General features: G+C 37.6%; 1 protein-coding gene across 7 annotated transcripts in view; it reads left to right on the top strand.

The window, feature by feature from the left end:
• Positions 1–18716, top strand: part of sema6e (sema domain, transmembrane domain (TM), and cytoplasmic domain, (semaphorin) 6E) — a 147335-nt gene that overhangs the window by 89179 nt on the left and 39440 nt on the right. For all 7 annotated transcript variants that reach the window (XM_025008685.2, XM_017428621.3, XM_017428620.3 and 4 more), the window contains 10 exons: positions 336–450; positions 1967–2024; positions 4649–4705; positions 5016–5117; positions 12025–12115; positions 13246–13368; positions 14741–14829; positions 14991–15208; positions 15636–15767; positions 16030–16185. In XM_025008685.2, coding sequence (XP_024864453.1) covers positions 336–450; positions 1967–2024; positions 4649–4705; positions 5016–5117; positions 12025–12115; positions 13246–13368; positions 14741–14829; positions 14991–15208; positions 15636–15767; positions 16030–16185 — 1141 coding nt within the window. The remainder of the gene's footprint in view (positions 1–335; positions 451–1966; positions 2025–4648; positions 4706–5015; positions 5118–12024; positions 12116–13245; positions 13369–14740; positions 14830–14990; positions 15209–15635; positions 15768–16029; positions 16186–18716) is intronic.

Genomic DNA, 18716 nt, shown 5'->3' with positions numbered 1-18716 from the left:
ATATATATGTATATATATATATATATATATATATATATATATGTATATAATAAACACTCCACTTGATAATCACTAGAATAAATAGTTTTCAATAATGGTGTGGAGAGGATGGCTGTAAGGGGAGAAGGGAGGCCAACTAAAAAGAAAAGGAAAAAAAAAAAAAAAAGAATAAAAGAAATATGTTTGGGTTTTTTTGGGTGGGGGGGCATTGTCTCTCAGATAATTGTTAGGGTTGAACTTTCCTACCGTGTCAAAATAAATCTTTAAACAAAACCTTAAAGAGAAGTGATGTTAGTTTCATGACTATTATTTTCTTCTTCTTTTGGTCTGTGCAGCTTCGTACCTGTACCACAGCTTCCAGGGGCTCATGTCAGACAATGACACACTCCGCCTGGGCCTGGACTTCCAAAGGATGCTGAGGATCAACCGCATGCTTTACGTCGCTGCCCGGTCAGTCCACATTTTCTGTAAACTGTGCCCAGATATGTGAACAATTTTATTTTACCACTTTCTATCAACTGAACTTATTTTTGATGGAGGGGTTATAGCTTAAACTAATAAACCCTAAAGTATCTGCCTGGGCTAATGTTAAGAAGCATGAAGAAAAAAAAAATCTTCAGAATATATTTCCATTTGTAGAGCTGAAAATGTAAGTAACCCAACTAAATAAAAACTGGAGAAATTGCCTTTTCTGTGAAATGCAGTGTGAATGCTGAGTGCTGAATGACTTTGCTAAAATTTGCTGAAGAAGCGGAAACTGAGTTATTAAAGCTTAAAAAAGCTAAATACTAGCTAAAAGCCAAAATTAGCAAATTGGTGGATAGAAGCTAAAAGTAGCAAAGCTAACTAACAGCTAAAGTAGCAAAATGTTAGCAAAAAATTAGCTAAAAGTGTCAAAAGGCTAGCCAAGATAAGCATAAGGAGACAAAAATAGAGCAAATCTGAACCAGATTTCAAAGAACCATGTTTCTGAACAGATCTCAGTGTTATCCTATGAGAGTAATACTTGTAAATAAGGATAAATATTTTGAAAAATATATGTTAGAAAAGCAAAAAGTCATAGCAACCATCTTCAGAACATTTTGATTTATGAATGGCTGAAATAGTATCAAGTATGCAGAAAGCAGTTCAGCTGCACAAAATTGTATGAAAAAAAAATTCAAACAGTAGAAACATTAACAGAAACATTAACTCACATAAAGTTAAAATAACAAGAACCACAAAGTATTTAAAAGAAATGGCAGGATGGGTGGAAAAATTGCTCCTTTTTTCTTTTGTAAGCGGCCTGAAAGGAGAAGGGTGTTTTGATGCAGTATCAGTCTTGGCAAAATTGTAAAGCTGAAGTCAAATGTCTCAAAATTAGACTTTGAGAGCTTTTTAACACACCTAGTTTCAGGTTTAGTTACACCCCTGAAGTTTTTGTTACTTTTCTTAGCCTGATTGCACATGCTTTCACTCTTGATCAAATGTTGTAAGGTAATTGCATAAAAAAGTGCAGGTTTCTCCGCCTCTGCATTTTTATTTCTTGTGCAAAAAATAAATTCTGCTGCAGTTTTTTTGGCTCCATCCCAAACTGCAGCACTCCCACTGCCAAGAAATCCATCCAAAAGGTATGGAGAGCCTTACTATTTCTAAATGAGCTTAATATTTTCCACAGCTGCATGCAACAGAGTGCATGCCTCACATCACAAAGTGATTCATATGTTGTGTCAATACTTGGAAAACTTTTGTGAGGTCTTAAAGCCAAAAAGGCAAAGTTTGCCTGTTTTTTCACCTTCCAGACGTTGTTGTTGAAAGCTGTGATCAATCTCAGTGAGTCAAATCAAAGCTTTTATTTTTTTTTTCCTTCGTTGTGGATGGAATAGTTGGATCAAAATGTTATGGATGTTTGCATTCAAAAAGCATCAAGTCTGAATAAAAGCTTTTGAAGAAGACCCTGTCAATGTCTTCACTTTGTGTCTTGCAGGGACCACGTGTTTGCAATCAATCTGGCCTCATCGTCTGATCAGATCATCCCACAGCAGGTAGGAAAATCTGTCTGCTTATTTTTTTTTTATTTGCCATTCAATACTCACAATGCATATATAAACATGTTACACTGTTTTGTAAGAATCTGGTGATTTTATTAATAAAAAACCTCACCTTTGTGCTGAATTTTCACCTAAACATTAACAGTTAGGGAGTGTTTGACCTTATAATCTGTGGAAAGAATACCAGTAATCTGCTTTACCAGCCAAACAGGGCTTGTTTTAGTTGTCAGAGTGTAATATATTGAGGGTTCTATAACTATTAAATATGCAATAAATCTTTGTGCCAGGCTGGATAGTGTAGTATGTCAAATGTGAAAATCAACTGCTCTTTAAATGGCTTTTTTTGGAAGTAGGCTGTGTTTTTCCTCTAAAAAATGCCTTGTAATCTACATATCTGATAATTTTCTTTCCTACCATTTGCCACCTCTTTTTTCATCCAACTATTAAACCGTCTCTCTTCAGACTTATATCCACCACAAGTGGAGTGCTGCTCTTGTTCCTTTTGAAGTGCCGTGCTCTCTTGTATCTGAATCTAATTTGTCAAACATGATTGCACTTAAATAAAAGCCCTCAGAGGTCAGGACTTTTGTTTGCTTGTATTTAGATTAGCCCCAAACACGGATATTTGTTCTGATAAGGCCACCACACTGCACCGAGGAGATCTAAGCTGTTGATTTGTGTGCAGACGGTGGGACAAAGAAATGCGAACTTCTCAGTGCCGCAGTGTTCAATTGTTAGATGAGAACCTAAATAATGAATGTTTGATCATGTTGTGTTTTCTGTCCATTCCCTCAAACTGCCTCCAGTATGACAGCGGCAACTGAGTGGAAAATTATAAAGACCCCACTCTTATATTCTGCTTCTCACTCTGCTTTTCCTGCTATCCGTCTGAGGAGGATCATTAGTGTGTGACTGAGTCATATTGCTGGAAAATGGTGTGTCCTCAACATCTTAGATCCATTCTTTCATGCAAGCTCATTTTAAACAGGCTTTTCATTCCTCACACTGGGCATTCATTCACATTCTCCTCCTCACTGATCTCCCCTGGCTTGTGTGGCCGTAAGTTATTATTAGTAAACCAAATCAAGCGTAGTCGAGGGTAGAACTATTAGCATATTGCTGATTCCCACTGAATTGTCAGATCTTCACCAAGTTGTGCCAGAGGTGTTTCACAAAGAAAATACAAACTAAAAAATTACCAATAATGGTTATTTGAGTAATATTTTTTTGAAAATCTTTGTTTTACGCAAAATGTGATGATCAACCAGAGGTCAAACGCCTCTCTCCTCAAAGGAACGTGCTCCCAGGAATCCTGTTTTTGTGATGATAGACTTTATTAACATTTTTCTATCAATCTGGAACTAGATTTTGATTCAGGATTTATTATTCAACCTCTTGTTTGGTTTTGCTCCTGACTGCCTGGCTGAAAGCTATTAGACAAAATTGAAAACCATTCCTGAGAAAAATACAACAAGGGTGGTGTGGAATAAATTGTGTTTCAGGGAGTTACAATCCTAGAGAATTGAAATGCCAGCTCCAGCAAGGAATCAGAATGTGTTTCATTCAGTTTTATACATATATGTATGTATCTATATTAGTTTTTTTTTTCCCTTCTTCAATGCGGCTACAAAGGATTTAATGTGCTGATCTTGAACTTATTGGGTTCTATTTTCTTTTTGTATGAAAAGATGTTTATTTTGTAGAAACTGAAGGACATGAAAAAAATCCACAGAAAACAGGTTATTTCCACACAGAAGGCGCCCAGCTTAATTGACCTCCTATACATGAGCAGACTAAAGCAAGTATTTATAAATGTGAATATGCATAAAACTTAATAAATAAATAGTTATTAAACATTTGAAATGTTTGCATTTCGTACAAGAAAACATTTTAATTTATTTGATGTAAAATGTGAAAGTATATTTGGAAAATGTTGGCTGAACAAGAGAAAGTCGAGTCAAAAATAAATAAAAATGTCTGAACATGCCTGTTAATGCTTTATTTATTGTGAGATGTTGACAAAAAGGAGCTAAACTGAAACAAATAAGCACATTCCTGCAGGTATTCTCAGCAGAACGGAGGAGGTCTGGGAAAAGTTTCTCCATAAATTAGTTGAGACTGAATAGGATCACTTTAATCCTTCAGCTGGACATGCTTGTTAACAAAATGATGGATTTTTTTCTATACTAACCCACCGGGCATATAGCTGGGGTACAAAAAGAGCGTGTTTTTGTCCTGTCTGCACAGTGAGGGCATAACGTTTTGCCAGTAGGTTAATTGGGGCTAATTGACTTCTCTTTATATAGTCAGTGAAGTGATCCAAGCGTCTTTTTGTGGTCCTTTGTTTCCCTCGTGTGTGCAGCCTCACAGCTTATCTTCCAGAGTGATTTTTATCTCTGAGGAGTGTTTGGCTGCCCACTGATGAGCCGCTCAGGCGCCGCGGGGGTCGCTAATATTTCTCTGTTTGTTTTTCTCCACAACAGTTTTATTGAAATTAATGAGATTTTCATCACAGCCGTTTGGTAATAGCACTTGAGTGACTGGGAGCAACAGAAGCTGAGATGGTGGGAAACTGTGGCATCTTTGAGCTGACAGCTGGCTGTCTTGTCATTTTTCAGAAGCTGACGTGGAAAACGAAGGATGTGGAGAAGTGCACTGTGAGAGGGAAGAACAGCGTGAGTATCATTATCCAGACACAAATATCTTCATCTGTTTGCGCTCCTGGTTTTATTTCTTTTGCACTCTACTTCTGTCTGCGCCTTCATTTCCTATACCATAAAGTTTTACAATAAGCAAAACTGGTCTGAGTATCATCATATGGCATCACATAGTGAGAGCTATAGTTAAAACACCAGTCTGAGTGTGGGAATTAAAGTAAAAGTAACCTTCTGTAAGCCCTGTAGTGATTGTGTTGTTGTTGTGAAGGAACCAGCATGGTCCTGCTCCCTGATGTACAATAACACAGAGCTGTTTCCCTCCTCACAGGATGAATGTTACAACTACATTAAAGTGCTGGTGCCACGCAACGACGAGACGCTGTTCGCCTGCGGCACCAATGCCTTCAATCCCACCTGCCGTAACTATAAGGTAGGTTACTGCACCGCTGTGTGCCGACTCCTGGCCTCAATTACAGATAGCGTTTCATATCTGAGCTATAATGAGACACCGTATGTGTGGGAATGTCTGTTCACGCTCTCTCAGCTGCACCCTGTTATTTGATTTTTTGGAAGGAAATGATGCTCTATTGCCACATTAGCGCTGCTTTATCTTTATTTGAAGATGCCATTATAAATTAAAGGCCTAGCATCCCTTGAATGCATATCGCCCACCTCCTTTTATGTCAGAGTGCTAAACTAAGATCATCAGAGTTTAAGAACTTAAGTACCATCTGCCTGACACACAGCAGCACAGATGGAAAACCGAGCCCTTCTTAATTTACATTTACCATTCAGAATACATCAGATGCAGCTTGTGTCTACTTATTTTTCAGGACTGACTGGTTGGGGATGGTAAAGGAAATACAACAAAAGTGTCTTTGAATTTATCCTTTTTGTGTATTTATAAATTCCAACAGCAAGTATACTTTTTAAATTCAATCTGAACGAGCAAACTTTAATATGGTTTGGTCAAACCTTGTAAATGACATCATGCAAGATCTCAGGTGATATTTCAGGATTTGACGAGATCTTTTAGCCCTTGAAGTATATGTTGAGGATCACTCTCAGCTACTACCACAGTTTTAGCTCAGTATTTGTAAATCTGACTACCTTATATCCAGTTTTTTATTGTCTAAGGTTGATAAGATTGACTCTACAAGTTGATCGGTTGTAGATAAACTTTCAGTGATTACTTTTTAAAGGTTTTATTACAATCCAGCCAGTGCTTCATGAGGTATGTTGCAGACAAAAGTAACATATGGAACAGACAAACAGGGTTGATGCCAACAGTTCATGCCAGAATTTTAAGCAAAAGGCTTGGAGTATGTGTTGTGACTAATCTCAGCTACGACCACACCATCATTTTAGCTCAATATCTGTAGAATTAAATCAGTTATAACCAATTCTGTGCTTTGTAAGGGCAGTTGGCTGTGGTGCCCGTATTGAATTGAGTTGATTCCAAAAGTTAATCAGTTGTAGATGAACATGTACTGATTACTTTGAGATTTTTATTAAAAAAAAGTGGTTCCAAAGATATTTTGTCATCACAGCAAAAGAACATGCACACACAGAGAAAACACAAAAAACATCATTACCTTTGGTGTCAGGCAATGGTTGTGGGAAGTTAAAGTAAAGGGTTGTGCAAGGTGTTCACATTCCAAAAGTGTTTTATGTCATACAATTGTGCTATTTGAACATACCACCAATATGCTGAAACGTTCAGATATTCTGCTAGACGTGAATAACAACAGAAGAAATGATGTTAACTGACATTTTCTGTGAAATAACACCCACAATAATCTGGCACGCAGCGAGGTCATGCTGCGGTCTGCGCCGCGTTTGTCTGCCATAAAAGAAGTCTGGCAGTCAGCACTTCAGTTGGTGCTTTCAGTGATGATACAACAAACAGCTGTGAGCTGCTCAAACTGCAGGTACACACAGATAAATAACTGACTTAATACGTGAACTGGGACAAAGAATAAGAGCTGAAGGCAGCACACATTAACGGGAACAGTTTGCACATGTTGAGATTTTCTGACATCATCTTGTTGAGTTAAATGTGACATATGAGGCATCAGATGTTATCTAACAAGAAAAAAAACAACTGATGAAACGGTTGTTCAGACATTAGCTGCAGATCAGCAAATGCCATTCACTGTGGGAGTTGTTATATTTGGGTTGTGGTACATCGTCAGCTGACTTCAAAAATTTAATGTTGGTTAAAAAAAAGAAAAATCTGTTGGCTCAACAAGACAGTCAGAGAGAAGCAATCTGAACACAGAATATGCTGCTGGGAGCTTCTTTCAAACACCTCTGACACACTAAAAATGAAGGTGGAAATGAAAGGAGAGGAAAAGGTGGGGAGTGGGAGTTCAAATAGGAATCAAGAAACAAATTTACACCCGAGGATGAGTCTTACATGCACTTTGTTGTCATTTAAAATTTAACACTATATTAATAAATCACATACCTTTTGAATAGATGAAGCCTCTGTACACACAGAAATGGTGTTTTGTGAATATGTAATTTTATATTTTATATATATATATAATTTTCACCTTGCATCCACACGGGAAGGAGCCCCAATACCATATTTCTTTGAAACCAGGTTACAGAGTGCACAAATCTTGAAATGCCACACTTGCATTTTTTGCGTGGACAACCAAAATTCAACCTTTTAAAAACAATAATGTCAGACTTCCACCTGCTGCCTGACCTACAACCCCAAAACATGACAGACATAGCAATCATGGAAGAATGCATGCCTGTGTTTGTGTTGCAGATTCCAGTTGTTCAACTACATGAAAACCTTTGTACGCTTTATTATTTCAATGAACAGGCTAGGCTGGTGAACAACCACATTGCCTTAAATAGAGCCGAGCAAACCTCTTTATTATTTCACAAAAAAGTGCAAAGCCAAAGTGGGTTTTATCACTATTTTGAACTGTCAACAATACTAAAGTGTTACAGAAATGTTACAGAAAAAGATCTACATTATACATCAAGTATACATTGAAAGAAAACACAAAGAAATTGGAATAGTTTTAAAAGACCAGCACTGTGTTAGTCTATGTTTTGAACAGGAAAAACCTTTCCCTCCAGCCGTCCCTCTGTGGGTATCGCGCCTGAAAAGCTTCCATTATGGTTGTGTATTTGGACCGACCCAACTCCCAGTCAGTGGTAGTTTAATGTGACACAAACAGGAAGTTCCACTTTGTCATCAGTCCATAAAAAGCATTTGGTTCTTGCTCTTTTACTCACCATCCTTGTGTTTTTCTTCTCGTGGTTTACAGTTTGAAGCCTGTGAATCTTCACGTCTTGTTTCCTGTTTTTGGTGTACATTTGCAGCAGCGTTACAGCGCCGCATACAGGCCTGTTATTGCCACTGCAGCGTTTTTTCCATGTAGATGAAAACATTTCTAGAAAAGGGTTCTGTGTTTATGAGAATATTTTAAAGCAAACAAACAAGAAACCTTTTGAAAGACTGTTTCTATAATTTAGATTTGCATCATCCTTTTAATGAATGACACCCTTTTGCTCAAACTCATCCAGTTTGAGTTCTGCTGAGTAAAGTCCAACATGACGTTACGGCGGAGGCTCAGAGGTGACATCACAGGTTTGGGCTGTGATTCATACCAGGGTATTAGAGGAGGAGGGAGTGCATGTTCTACAGGACAGGCTGTAAATCTAACAGCGCATGGGAGTGTGTAATCTAAAGGGCTGCACAATAACTTCCCTCCCCCACTGTAGACTCACCTATGAGCCAAACAAGTGGTCCATATTAAAGGCTTAGGAGGGTGTGGGGGTGTGTGTGGGTGTGTGGGTGTGTGTGTGTGTGTGTGTGTGTGTGTGTGGGTGTGTGTGTGTGGGGGGGGGTCAGAGCAACCAGAGCTGCTCCTGTGGTTTCCAGAGTAGAGCCCTGCAAGATGATAAACTGGCTGCAATTAAACAGTTTCCTTGTAAGAAACTGCAGCAGAATATATTGTTTCAGAGCTCAGTTTTAGATCAGTATTCTGCTGGTGCTGTTCCGTGGATTTTAGAGTTTTTAAGTAATTTAATTTAGATTTATACATTTGCTCATGTGTCAGTGTAGTTAAAAATAAATAAGTTTAACTCCATCTTAACATAATGCTACTACACCAGTTGCAAAAGTAGTCATTTTAAGACATATGAGGAGATGTTTGTGTATGAATTTTGTTGACATTTCCCACATTTTATTTACATTTACAGCCTGGTAATTCATCCTGTCTTATGTCTGCTGGAGTAATGATGTTCCATTTCCCGTCTGAAGATTTATCTCCAAACGTTTTATATAAATCTGTGTGTATCTCATGGCAAACTCATGTAAAAGTCAATGAAGAGATTTTTTTGTTTGTTTTTTTATTTGGTTTTAAAACAAACCAGCTGTAAATGCTAAAAGTGTGGAATAGAAGTTGTACTTTTTAGTAAAGAACACAAACTAAATCAAACAGTAGATTGCAAAATGTTTCTGATTGAAATGCTCTCCTAACTGTAGTAATTTTTGGTTTTTGTTGGTTTTTTATGGATTATTTCAACAACTTGGCCTCCGTCCTCAATTTTAAAGCTTGTGTTGTTCCTTTTAACTCAATTTTAAACAAATTAAGGGTTAATTTTTGCACCACATTGAGACTTTTAGAGGTACTTCTCAGATACAAAGGACTACAAATCAGCAATATTTTAAAAAGGAAAAAAATCAATGAACAATAAAAATGTACAAAAAAGACAGAAAATGTTATTCCTTCACATATTAAATTGTAGGATAATTCTGACCTTTTTTACTAGAAAATATGTCTATAGATAAAATTTTGTGGCAAAAAAGTTCAGAGTATTTAACAGAATATCTAATTAGTATTTTATAGAATGATTAAATGTCTGAAAAAAACTCAAAGTAGAACTTAAGTTTGCTAATTTAAGGTTCACTTTTAATTTTGCAAATGTTAAGGGGAGAAAACTTTTTAATTAGTGTTTTATTGTACTATACCACTATGTGTGCCTAGTTTTTTGGATGTAAAAGTCAACATTTTATGGTTTTGAACAGTTTCCTGCTCCTCTCTGGGGGATTATAAAGTAAGCAGAGCATCTCCACAGGCTGACATTACCTGCATGTTCTCCAATATCAAACCATGTCTCAGATGTGCCAGAGGTCCTGCAGAGCAGTTGATGTGAAATGTTTAAAGAACTGCGTTTCGACCTACATTTAGACGTTATCTTCTTCCTGCCACAGACTCCCTTTAGTAAAGAGCAGCTGATTTACAGTTTTACCAAAACATTCTTTCTCCCCGCAGCCCTCATCTTTTTTCCTTGTCTGGAAAGGAGAACATAAGATGACTATTCAGACAGCTGGGGAAAGTGGGAAGAAATAATAAATCATATCAAGGAATCTGTCTCTAGGACTCCACGAAAAAAAAAAAAAATCTGTGCAGGACAGTGGGGGATTGAATCAGAGGCATGTGTGCTCCTATAAAAACCCCGAGCGGATGTCCAGCCATGAACGGGCAGCTTGACTGACCAGGCTGCTTTGGAGACAGCAGAAAGGCTGGAGTCAGCATGCATTTATGATAAAACAAAATCTTTAAAGCGTTTAATCCGGCTGCTCGTTTGTGTTGAAGGTAATGACCCCGGAGTCACTTCAAAAAAAAAAAAAAAAAAGATCCCTTCTGTTTTGTGATCTGGTGTTTTTTGTGTGTATGTTTCTAACCATCCTGCTCTGTTGAGAAATCTGTAAAATACTTCTGATTTATATTCGGGTAAAAAAAAAAAAAAGAAAGCTGTGGTTGCTGATTGTATTCAGAATAATAGGAGCTGTTTGTTTCCTTTTCTTTGTTTCATTTTTTTTTTCTTTTTTTTGTAGTTTATTTCCTGAAATTCCCCAGTTCTGACAATAAGCTGTGCCGAATGCAGTAACCAGACAAAAACATTCTCAGTGCAGGAATTGTATTTGTTTAGTATAGAAAAAGTTAATAATAAAGCCTTGCCTTTTAAGGTGCCTAGAAGACAAGAAATTGAACTTAAATTGTATCACATGTATGGCTATATAAGGCTGAAAAGCAGTTTAACGTTCCTAAAGGTGATATCTCACTGAGCTGCAGTTAGTGAATGATGTTCGCACGGGAGTCTCTAAAACGTCTCCAAACATTCACAGGGGTTCTCAATTTCCTCATGAGTCAGAGTCTTTGTCTGAATCTTGAACATGTTGAAAATTTTACCGTGACCAGTTTTCTGATAAAATAGTCACCGTGTCATCACAGGCGTCTCTAAAACGTCTCCAGACCAGTAGAGCTGCATTTTAACGCCTGCATGGGACCTTTCCTCTGTCAGGAAACATGGCCAGATCTGAAAACAATTCAGATGATAAATAATAATTATTGAAAAACTTGTCCCAATCTGCCGATCTTTAATTCACAAGTGTACTCCAGTAGATTAAATCTTAAACGTGGCAAACGCTCAGAATTCAGTGAGACAGCAACGGAAAAAACTACTTTCTCACCAGCTAGTGTCCAACACTCACAGCCCATTTATTATAGGTAATATATATATATTTATATAAAATATGGGTCTGCTGTAGATCGGTGGTTAGTGCCTGGGTCTTTGTGGAGCTTTAAGCCCAGGTAATGCTGTGGTGACCCCGCATAGGGCAACAGCTGAATGAAAAAGTTATGTATATGTTTATTTCAAGCTCATGATCTTCATAAAGAAATAATTAGTCATTTTATTCAGCTGGCAGAATAACAATAGAGCAGCAATTACATGAACATCAGATAAACATTGCAGTGTGTTAATGGACTTTTAATGTGGTGTACGTGTATCTTTGTGTCACCTTATTGCTTCCGAGGGCACTAAAGCTGCTCGCATGCTACACACAAACATCTACACACTGTGGGTTTCATGCCTTCTTGTGTCTGAGGTTTACAACCTTGTTAACAGCAGGCTGGAAAGTAGCAGCTTATATCTGTGGCTGAGAGATAAACTGTCCTCACCACCTGAACCATGGGACCTTCACACACATCTTTTATGGAAATGACCCACATATAACACATCAAATGAAAGTTATCTTTAAGGTGCATGTGTTGCTTTTCATTATCACAGATTGATTTGGTATTCTTCCTTTATATTCAGCCACACTTCTTACCACACTGAAGACTTTTGTTCTCAAAGGCTGAGTGATATTTCCCATCGGTGCAGCAGCCATCAGACTGAAAAAGCCTGAGCTTCACAGTTGTTAGTTTTTATGTCCCAGTCTTCTGTTGGATTTGTCTTATGGCTTTGTATATGGCCTCATAAAATATTCATTTGTTACTGCTTTCTTTCTGACTAAGATGTCAACACTGGAGCAGGAAGGAGAGGAGGTGGTGGGACAGGCTCGATGTCCCTTTGAGTCCCGCCAGTCCAACGTTGGTCTTTTCGCAGGTGGGTAGTCCAGCGTGATCTGACGAAACTAATTCAGTTTATGTTGTTGTTGTTTTATTCATATTAAAGGAATAAATATTCATAACTAATTGACAATTCTTCAAATTTATTACTCTACAAATAGGGAGAATTATTATGTGGAGCATTTCCAGTTAATGTTTCACCAAAAAAAGAAAGAGTTAATTCAGCCTATTTTACTCTATTGCATTTTATTCTATTCTATAAAAAGCTGTATTAATCTGGGACTAATTGGAACTGGATAAAGAGTCAAAAAGTACCAGGAAAAAGTAAGATTCTTGGCTTTATCCAGTGAATGAGAAGTGTGACCATGAGGCTCAAAGGTAAAAGAAACTTTAAAACTCTTCTGAGCATCTTTGAACTTTTTTCTCCCTGAAAATAAAATACTGAAATTCACTCAGCTGACCTGATTTCAGTACCCCTTCATCAGAATTTCATGGATTTGTTGTCAAATTAAGGGGTTAATAATGATCTTGCAACTTTACCGTTAATTAAAGAAAATATTATGAAGTTGTTTTACAAAATATAATTAGCGTCCTTTTTGTTCTTGTATTTTTTATTCTGTATGAATAAGACTCAATTCTAAGTAATTATATTTATTCATTTATTTATTCTTTTATTATTTTAATTAACTTCATTGACTTCTAATGAGTTGTTTGGAACTCGTTAGATTTGCTCTGAAATGAGGGAATAAATATAATTAAAAATAATAATATAAAGTGAATATTGATTGCTTTTTTTGACTAAAAGGCAAAAATTTAGAAAATAAATGATTTTGTCTCATCAGGGAGGACAATTTGAAGTTTCCTTTTGATGATTCTGGTTTGTACTGGGATTTACACTTTCCTTGCTAATGATAGCAGAAAAGCAAGCTGATACACCGTGAACAGCTGAGGTCAAATTCAGGGAAGAGAAGGGAGAGCCAAAGCAGCTCCCGGTCCGGCCAGTTTTCCACTGACATTTATAGAAAGTTCACACAGGTTTCCATTAAACGGGCTTGTTCTCTAACATCTGCTCTCCTCATCCTCTTTCTGTGATTAAAATAGACTCTCTAAAGAAGTGGCTTATCATTGGTAATTGTGATCCCTGACAAATCATTTTCAATCTCTCAGGTGGTGATTTCTACTCTGCGACCATGACTGACTTCTTGGCGAGTGATGCAGTCATTTACAGGAGTCTGGGTGAAAGTAGTCCCGTTCTACGTACGGTCAAATATGACTCCAAATGGCTACGAGGTAAGCATCCTAATATAGTAATAAGGTAATAAGCCTGGAGTTATGAAAACAAAGGATTCTCATAAATCGTTGGGGGTCTGCCAGCTGGTTCTATATTCGCTTACAGAATACCAAAAATCCTGAATAACATCAATAATAAGTCTTCGATTACATCTCATACAAAGTGTTTCCATATCAGGCTTGTGTTTTTTCTGGCACTCGACATCCATCTGTGTTTAATTAATATAAACCTTTGGCTCAGTTACACTGCCTTGTTTCAGTAACAATAAAAGAATGAAGGAAATATCGGTTTCTAACTCTACTTTGGAGTATTTTTACTTCTACATGAAACTGTTTAATCACTACAGTTTGTTCCGATTTTCAATTTTTCAATCCAGTTCTGTACATATATTTATTATTTATTTATTTATTTAAAGGCTATCATTTTCTTGTTGTGAAGCCAGTTGGAGTACTGTGTCCAGTAGCGGAAAAAATTTTCCTTTCTGTTTTGAAATGGCTCAATATTATCATCATAAATATTACCAGTTATTTCTCTGCTGATTTTATAATCTGTGTTAGCTGTTGCTCAGTATTTTAAGCTCTTCAACAGATCTGAAAGGGGAGGACAATCTGTGGAAGGTGTTTGTGTGTGTAAAGAAAGGAATGTACTGTATGTAAAGTATGCTTCACAACTCCGAACTGCGTTTGTGTCTCCCTTATCAAATAACACAAAGCCAAACAAATGCAGTCCAATAAAACAAACCTGCGAGCTGCGGTTTGCTTTAAAACAAATTGAGAGATTTTGATATTTTTTGAGACTCGAGCTTAAAGTTGAAATGTGTCGTGTTTTACAGGCATGTTGTCTTTTTTTTATTTTCTTCCACTCAAACATCATAACTATATGAGGTTATTACAGTTTCAGCTAACACTGTATGCTGAACATCATGCTGTTCATAAAACATCTGAATCCCAGAGCTCTGCAGACAAAGTCATCCTTTTACATCTAAATGTAGAAATTTTCATCTGTCTATAATATTAAAATGCAGTAGTAAATGTGTGACTCTAAACCAAAAATTCAAGCCAAAATGGTTTTAATCAAAATATTCAAAGTAAATTTAAATATTTGGATCATGGCTGCATCCAGACTGTAGAAATTGCTCTTTCCACCATGAACTGTTTATCTGTAAGACAATGGATCCAGAACCATCTGTCCTCTTTCAATACAATAGATTTTTTTGTTGACAGATTTGCAGTTTTGGTAACATTTCTCCTATAGTTCTTTGTTTACCAGCTCCACTCCCTGCTTTGTTTATAAAGCAGAGCTATATTGGAAATAAGGTATTACTCCAAGTGGGTTTTTGACATCTTTTTTTTTTTTCGTTCTCATCTTCAGAACCTCATTTCCTTCACGCTATCGAGTATGGGAACTACGTGTACTTTTTCTTCAGCGAGATTGCCGTGGAGTACACCACTCTAGGAAAGGTGAGTGGGATCAACAATTTTCTTTCTAAGCAGAATGAACTCCAACAACAGCCTTGCTTGTCATGCCGAGCACATTTGCTATTCAGTATTCCTTGTTGGCTCTGCCCTGGTGTGTTGCTTTATAAATCACTGTTTAAGTATTTCCACTCCTTCCTTCTCAGGTTGTTTTCTCCAGAGTTGCGCGTGTTTGTAAGAACGACAACGGGGGTTCCCCGAGGGTTCTGGAACGATACTGGACATCTTTCCTGAAAGCCCGTCTGAACTGCTCCGTGCCTGGAGATTCTTTCTTTTACTTTGATGTCCTGCAGTCGCTGACCAACGTCCTGCAGATAAACCACCGGCCGGCCGTCCTTGGAGTTTTTACCACACAGGCGAACAGGTTGGGATTATTACAGTCTGTTGACAACAGCATTTTTAAATTTACAAGGCAAGGCTGAGGTCCAGACCTACTAAACTTTATAGATGATCCCTTTTTGGATGAAACTGTAATTCCCTGGAATATGTAGCTCTGAGCAGCTACTAAATCCTTCTTATCTGAGGTCATGACATTTCTCTCTGCATCTGAGAGGCTCGGATTAACATCAGAAATAAAGTTTGTGCAGGGAAATTGTTTTAAAACACTCATAAATGATAGATATTTGCTCAAACTCAAATGTTCCTATATATACAGTGATAATATTAAAACATTCATTTGGGAAGAAACTTTAATGTAAAACAGAAAAGATGAAAAGGTTAATGAGGATAAAGAATTCAGATGTTAAACTCGCTCATCACAGTGTTTTCTTTGTTTGCTCCCACCTGAACAGCATCACTGGCTCAGCAGTCTGTGCTTTCTACATGGACGACATAGAGAAGGCCTTTAACGGTAAATTCAAGGAGCAGAGGAACAGTGAGACTGCTTGGACACCTGTTCCAGACGAACAAGTCCCAAAGCCAAGGTAAGATAGCATCTTTAAACAGCAAACTGTCACTTTCCAACAGCTCGTTTTCGTGCCTATAGAGTTTTTGCAGCTGCTCTTATTATTCTGCACAGACATTTCTAAAGAAAAAAAAGAAAAAAAAAACAAAACAAGCAGTCTCATAAGACACCTGTTTTCCCGCCTGCTCGCCCCCAAAAACAAATAGCTGCAAGTGTTTTTACATCTGTGCCTGTTGAACCGGATTTATGCCCGATGTTTTTTCTTTGCCGTTATCATCCAGACCAGGCAGCTGCGCCGGCGAGGGCTCTGCGGCGGCCTACAAGACATCCACCACCTTCCCTGATGAGACCCTGACTTTCATCAAGTCCTATCCACTCATGGACGAGTCCGTTCCTTCAGTCAACGACAGACCCTTCTTCACCCGCACCACCAGCAGGTAGACGCTTCGCCAGAATCAGAAAATTGAAAAGATTTTATCTTACGGACCTTTTTACTGACAGGAACATGGGATCAAAAACTCCTTATAGAGCATTAAAAAAGCAATGAGGAACAATGCTCCGTGGGCCCCTCAGTTTTTAAATTATGTGTCGGTCCTTTTACAACAGAGTCCTCTAAGACGAGGTATTTAGCGTCTCACAGCTCCGACACTAACGTTAGCAAGAGAAACAGTTTTAGCTGAAGTGTGAATGCTGAGTGCTGAAATTTGTTAAATCAATGTTTAACTGAATTGTTGAAGCTAAAATCAGCAAAACAGTAGCTAAACACTCAAATTAGCAAAATAAGCTAAATGTAGCATAAGAGGACAAAAACAGAGCAAATATTCTGAAGCAGATCTCAGTTTTTTTTATAGAGAAATTAATTTTAAATAAAGCTTAATAATTTGAAAGAAATAATAGTTACAAGAACTACAGTTTATAGCACACTATTCCCATCTGAGCTGAACGTTTTGATGTATAAATGGTTAAAATGGCACAAAGTAAAAAAAAAAACGTACATAAGAAACTATAATCAGGAAAAAAGTGTTGAATGCTGACTTAGCGTTCACACAATGAGCAGTGTCTTTAATATTTATCCACTCATCTATTAAAAATCATATATAAAGCTTGATGGTTCCTAATTAGCTTAAAAATGTTGCCAAACATAAATCAAAAACATAAACTCATTCTAGCATTTTAGGAATAAGGTTTAGTTTTAAATTATGGCTCAAATATTTATACATCAGTGTATTTTTTATTTTTTTTGTATTATTTTAATTTCAAATTTTTTTTTAAATTAGCTGTCCTTTACAACACTTCATCAAATGTCTGAAAACTTATATTTAAGGAAAATTGTCAGAATGTAGCAAAGCTGAGATGAGGACTTAAGCATCTTGTTTTTTTGGCCAATAGTCTGAAATCCCCAAAATCTTTTTTAGACTTTAATCATACATGTGATATTAGCCGTGGAACCTTCATCATTTTGAATAAAGTCACTTGAACTCACCTGGGGTCCAGCTGTAGCAGCATCACAAGGACTGACTGTAAAAGTAAAAATGCAGCCCGTTTTTTATTTTAGTTTGTAAAACAGAGTTGGCTGGGTTATTGTGGGAAAATTTGGATAAACTGAAAAACAAACAAAAAAAAACTTGAAATATAAACCTTAAAGACTTTCCTCTGTTTAGTACATGATGGAACAGGATACAGATGCAAGAAAAGTTATAAACTGTTTAGACAAACTGATCTTATTTTGACGGGACTGCTAATATTTGAGCTGTTGTAGTTTTCTGAGCATACTGACTAAGCATTTCAGAAATCCTGGTTGTTAGCAGGGGATTTAAAAACTTTCTTTTGCAGCTGTATACTGAGGTGTACTTTCTGCTGAACATTTTCACTGATTCCAATTTAAAACCTAACCATTAATTGGCATGTTTCTTTTGGTGTTTGTTAGTTACAAAACATGGCTGCTAGAGAAAATCCCAGGGTCATTTCTTTAATTGGTTGTATGCATTTGTTTCCTGGAGCAGCATAATGTACTGTGCCAGCAGTGTTTTTACACTCGGGAGTGTGATTGGTATAGATGGGTGAGTTCAGGTGGAACGCTCAACCTTGTACCTCATTAAAACCCATCAGATTTATTCATGGGTCGATCTTGGCCCACATCAAAGCCGAGGTGCACAGGAAGAGAATCTTCCTCGAGTGTTGCCCTGACCTGCAGATGCTTCACAGCAGCAGGAATCGGTGTGGGTGTGTGCTTGTTGTGACATTTGAGAATCCACCGGTATCAGATGATGATGGGTAGAATCGTGGATAAGTGTCAAACGTGCTTCATTCACTGCTGCAAAAGCCTCAGACATGGGTGGACACACAGCAGATTCACGTCAGAGATCCAGTCTTCAAACACACACACAGAAGGAGATAGCACACGGGAGCTGCCTCCATGCTTCCTGAAGCAGAACCAGGCTGACAGCCAGCCAGACACTACGGTGGCTCCACACTGGGGGAAAGCGTGTACGGCTTCACATCTGGCTCCAAAAACATCACATCTGCCGCGCCTATCCCCACAGACCCGCTAGATAAATGAAATCCAACCACAAGCACATCACACTGTACTGCCCAATCCTTGCAGGGACGTGCCAGTCAAGTCTATGTGGGTAAACACCAGGCTTCGTGGGACCATCTGGGAGGGACAGAGGGAGAAGTGAGGACACAAACTGCTCCAGATGTCCTCCAAAGAAGCTAGAAATTATAGAGTTAGGGGCAGCGGCCTTTAGGCATCTCATGATTGGGTGCAATTACAATTCAGAGGACTGTGATGTGATTCTAAAAAGATTATTGATGCATTTGAATGCATCAATAATTACACTTCAAAGAAAATCCAGACCTGAAAGAAACAAAATATGTTGCTCTGTTCAGTGTATAACCGTTTTCATTCAAACAAGATTATAGAGTCAAATTGTTTAGTACAGTGGCATAAGATTCTGTGGCAACA

Source organism: Kryptolebias marmoratus, linkage group LG16, assembly GCF_001649575.2.
Source record: "Kryptolebias marmoratus isolate JLee-2015 linkage group LG16, ASM164957v2, whole genome shotgun sequence".
Classification (NCBI taxonomy): Eukaryota; Metazoa; Chordata; class Actinopteri; order Cyprinodontiformes; family Rivulidae; genus Kryptolebias; species Kryptolebias marmoratus.
Note: the sequence above shows the minus strand (reverse complement) of the source record. Positions and strands in the feature narration are given on the sequence as shown.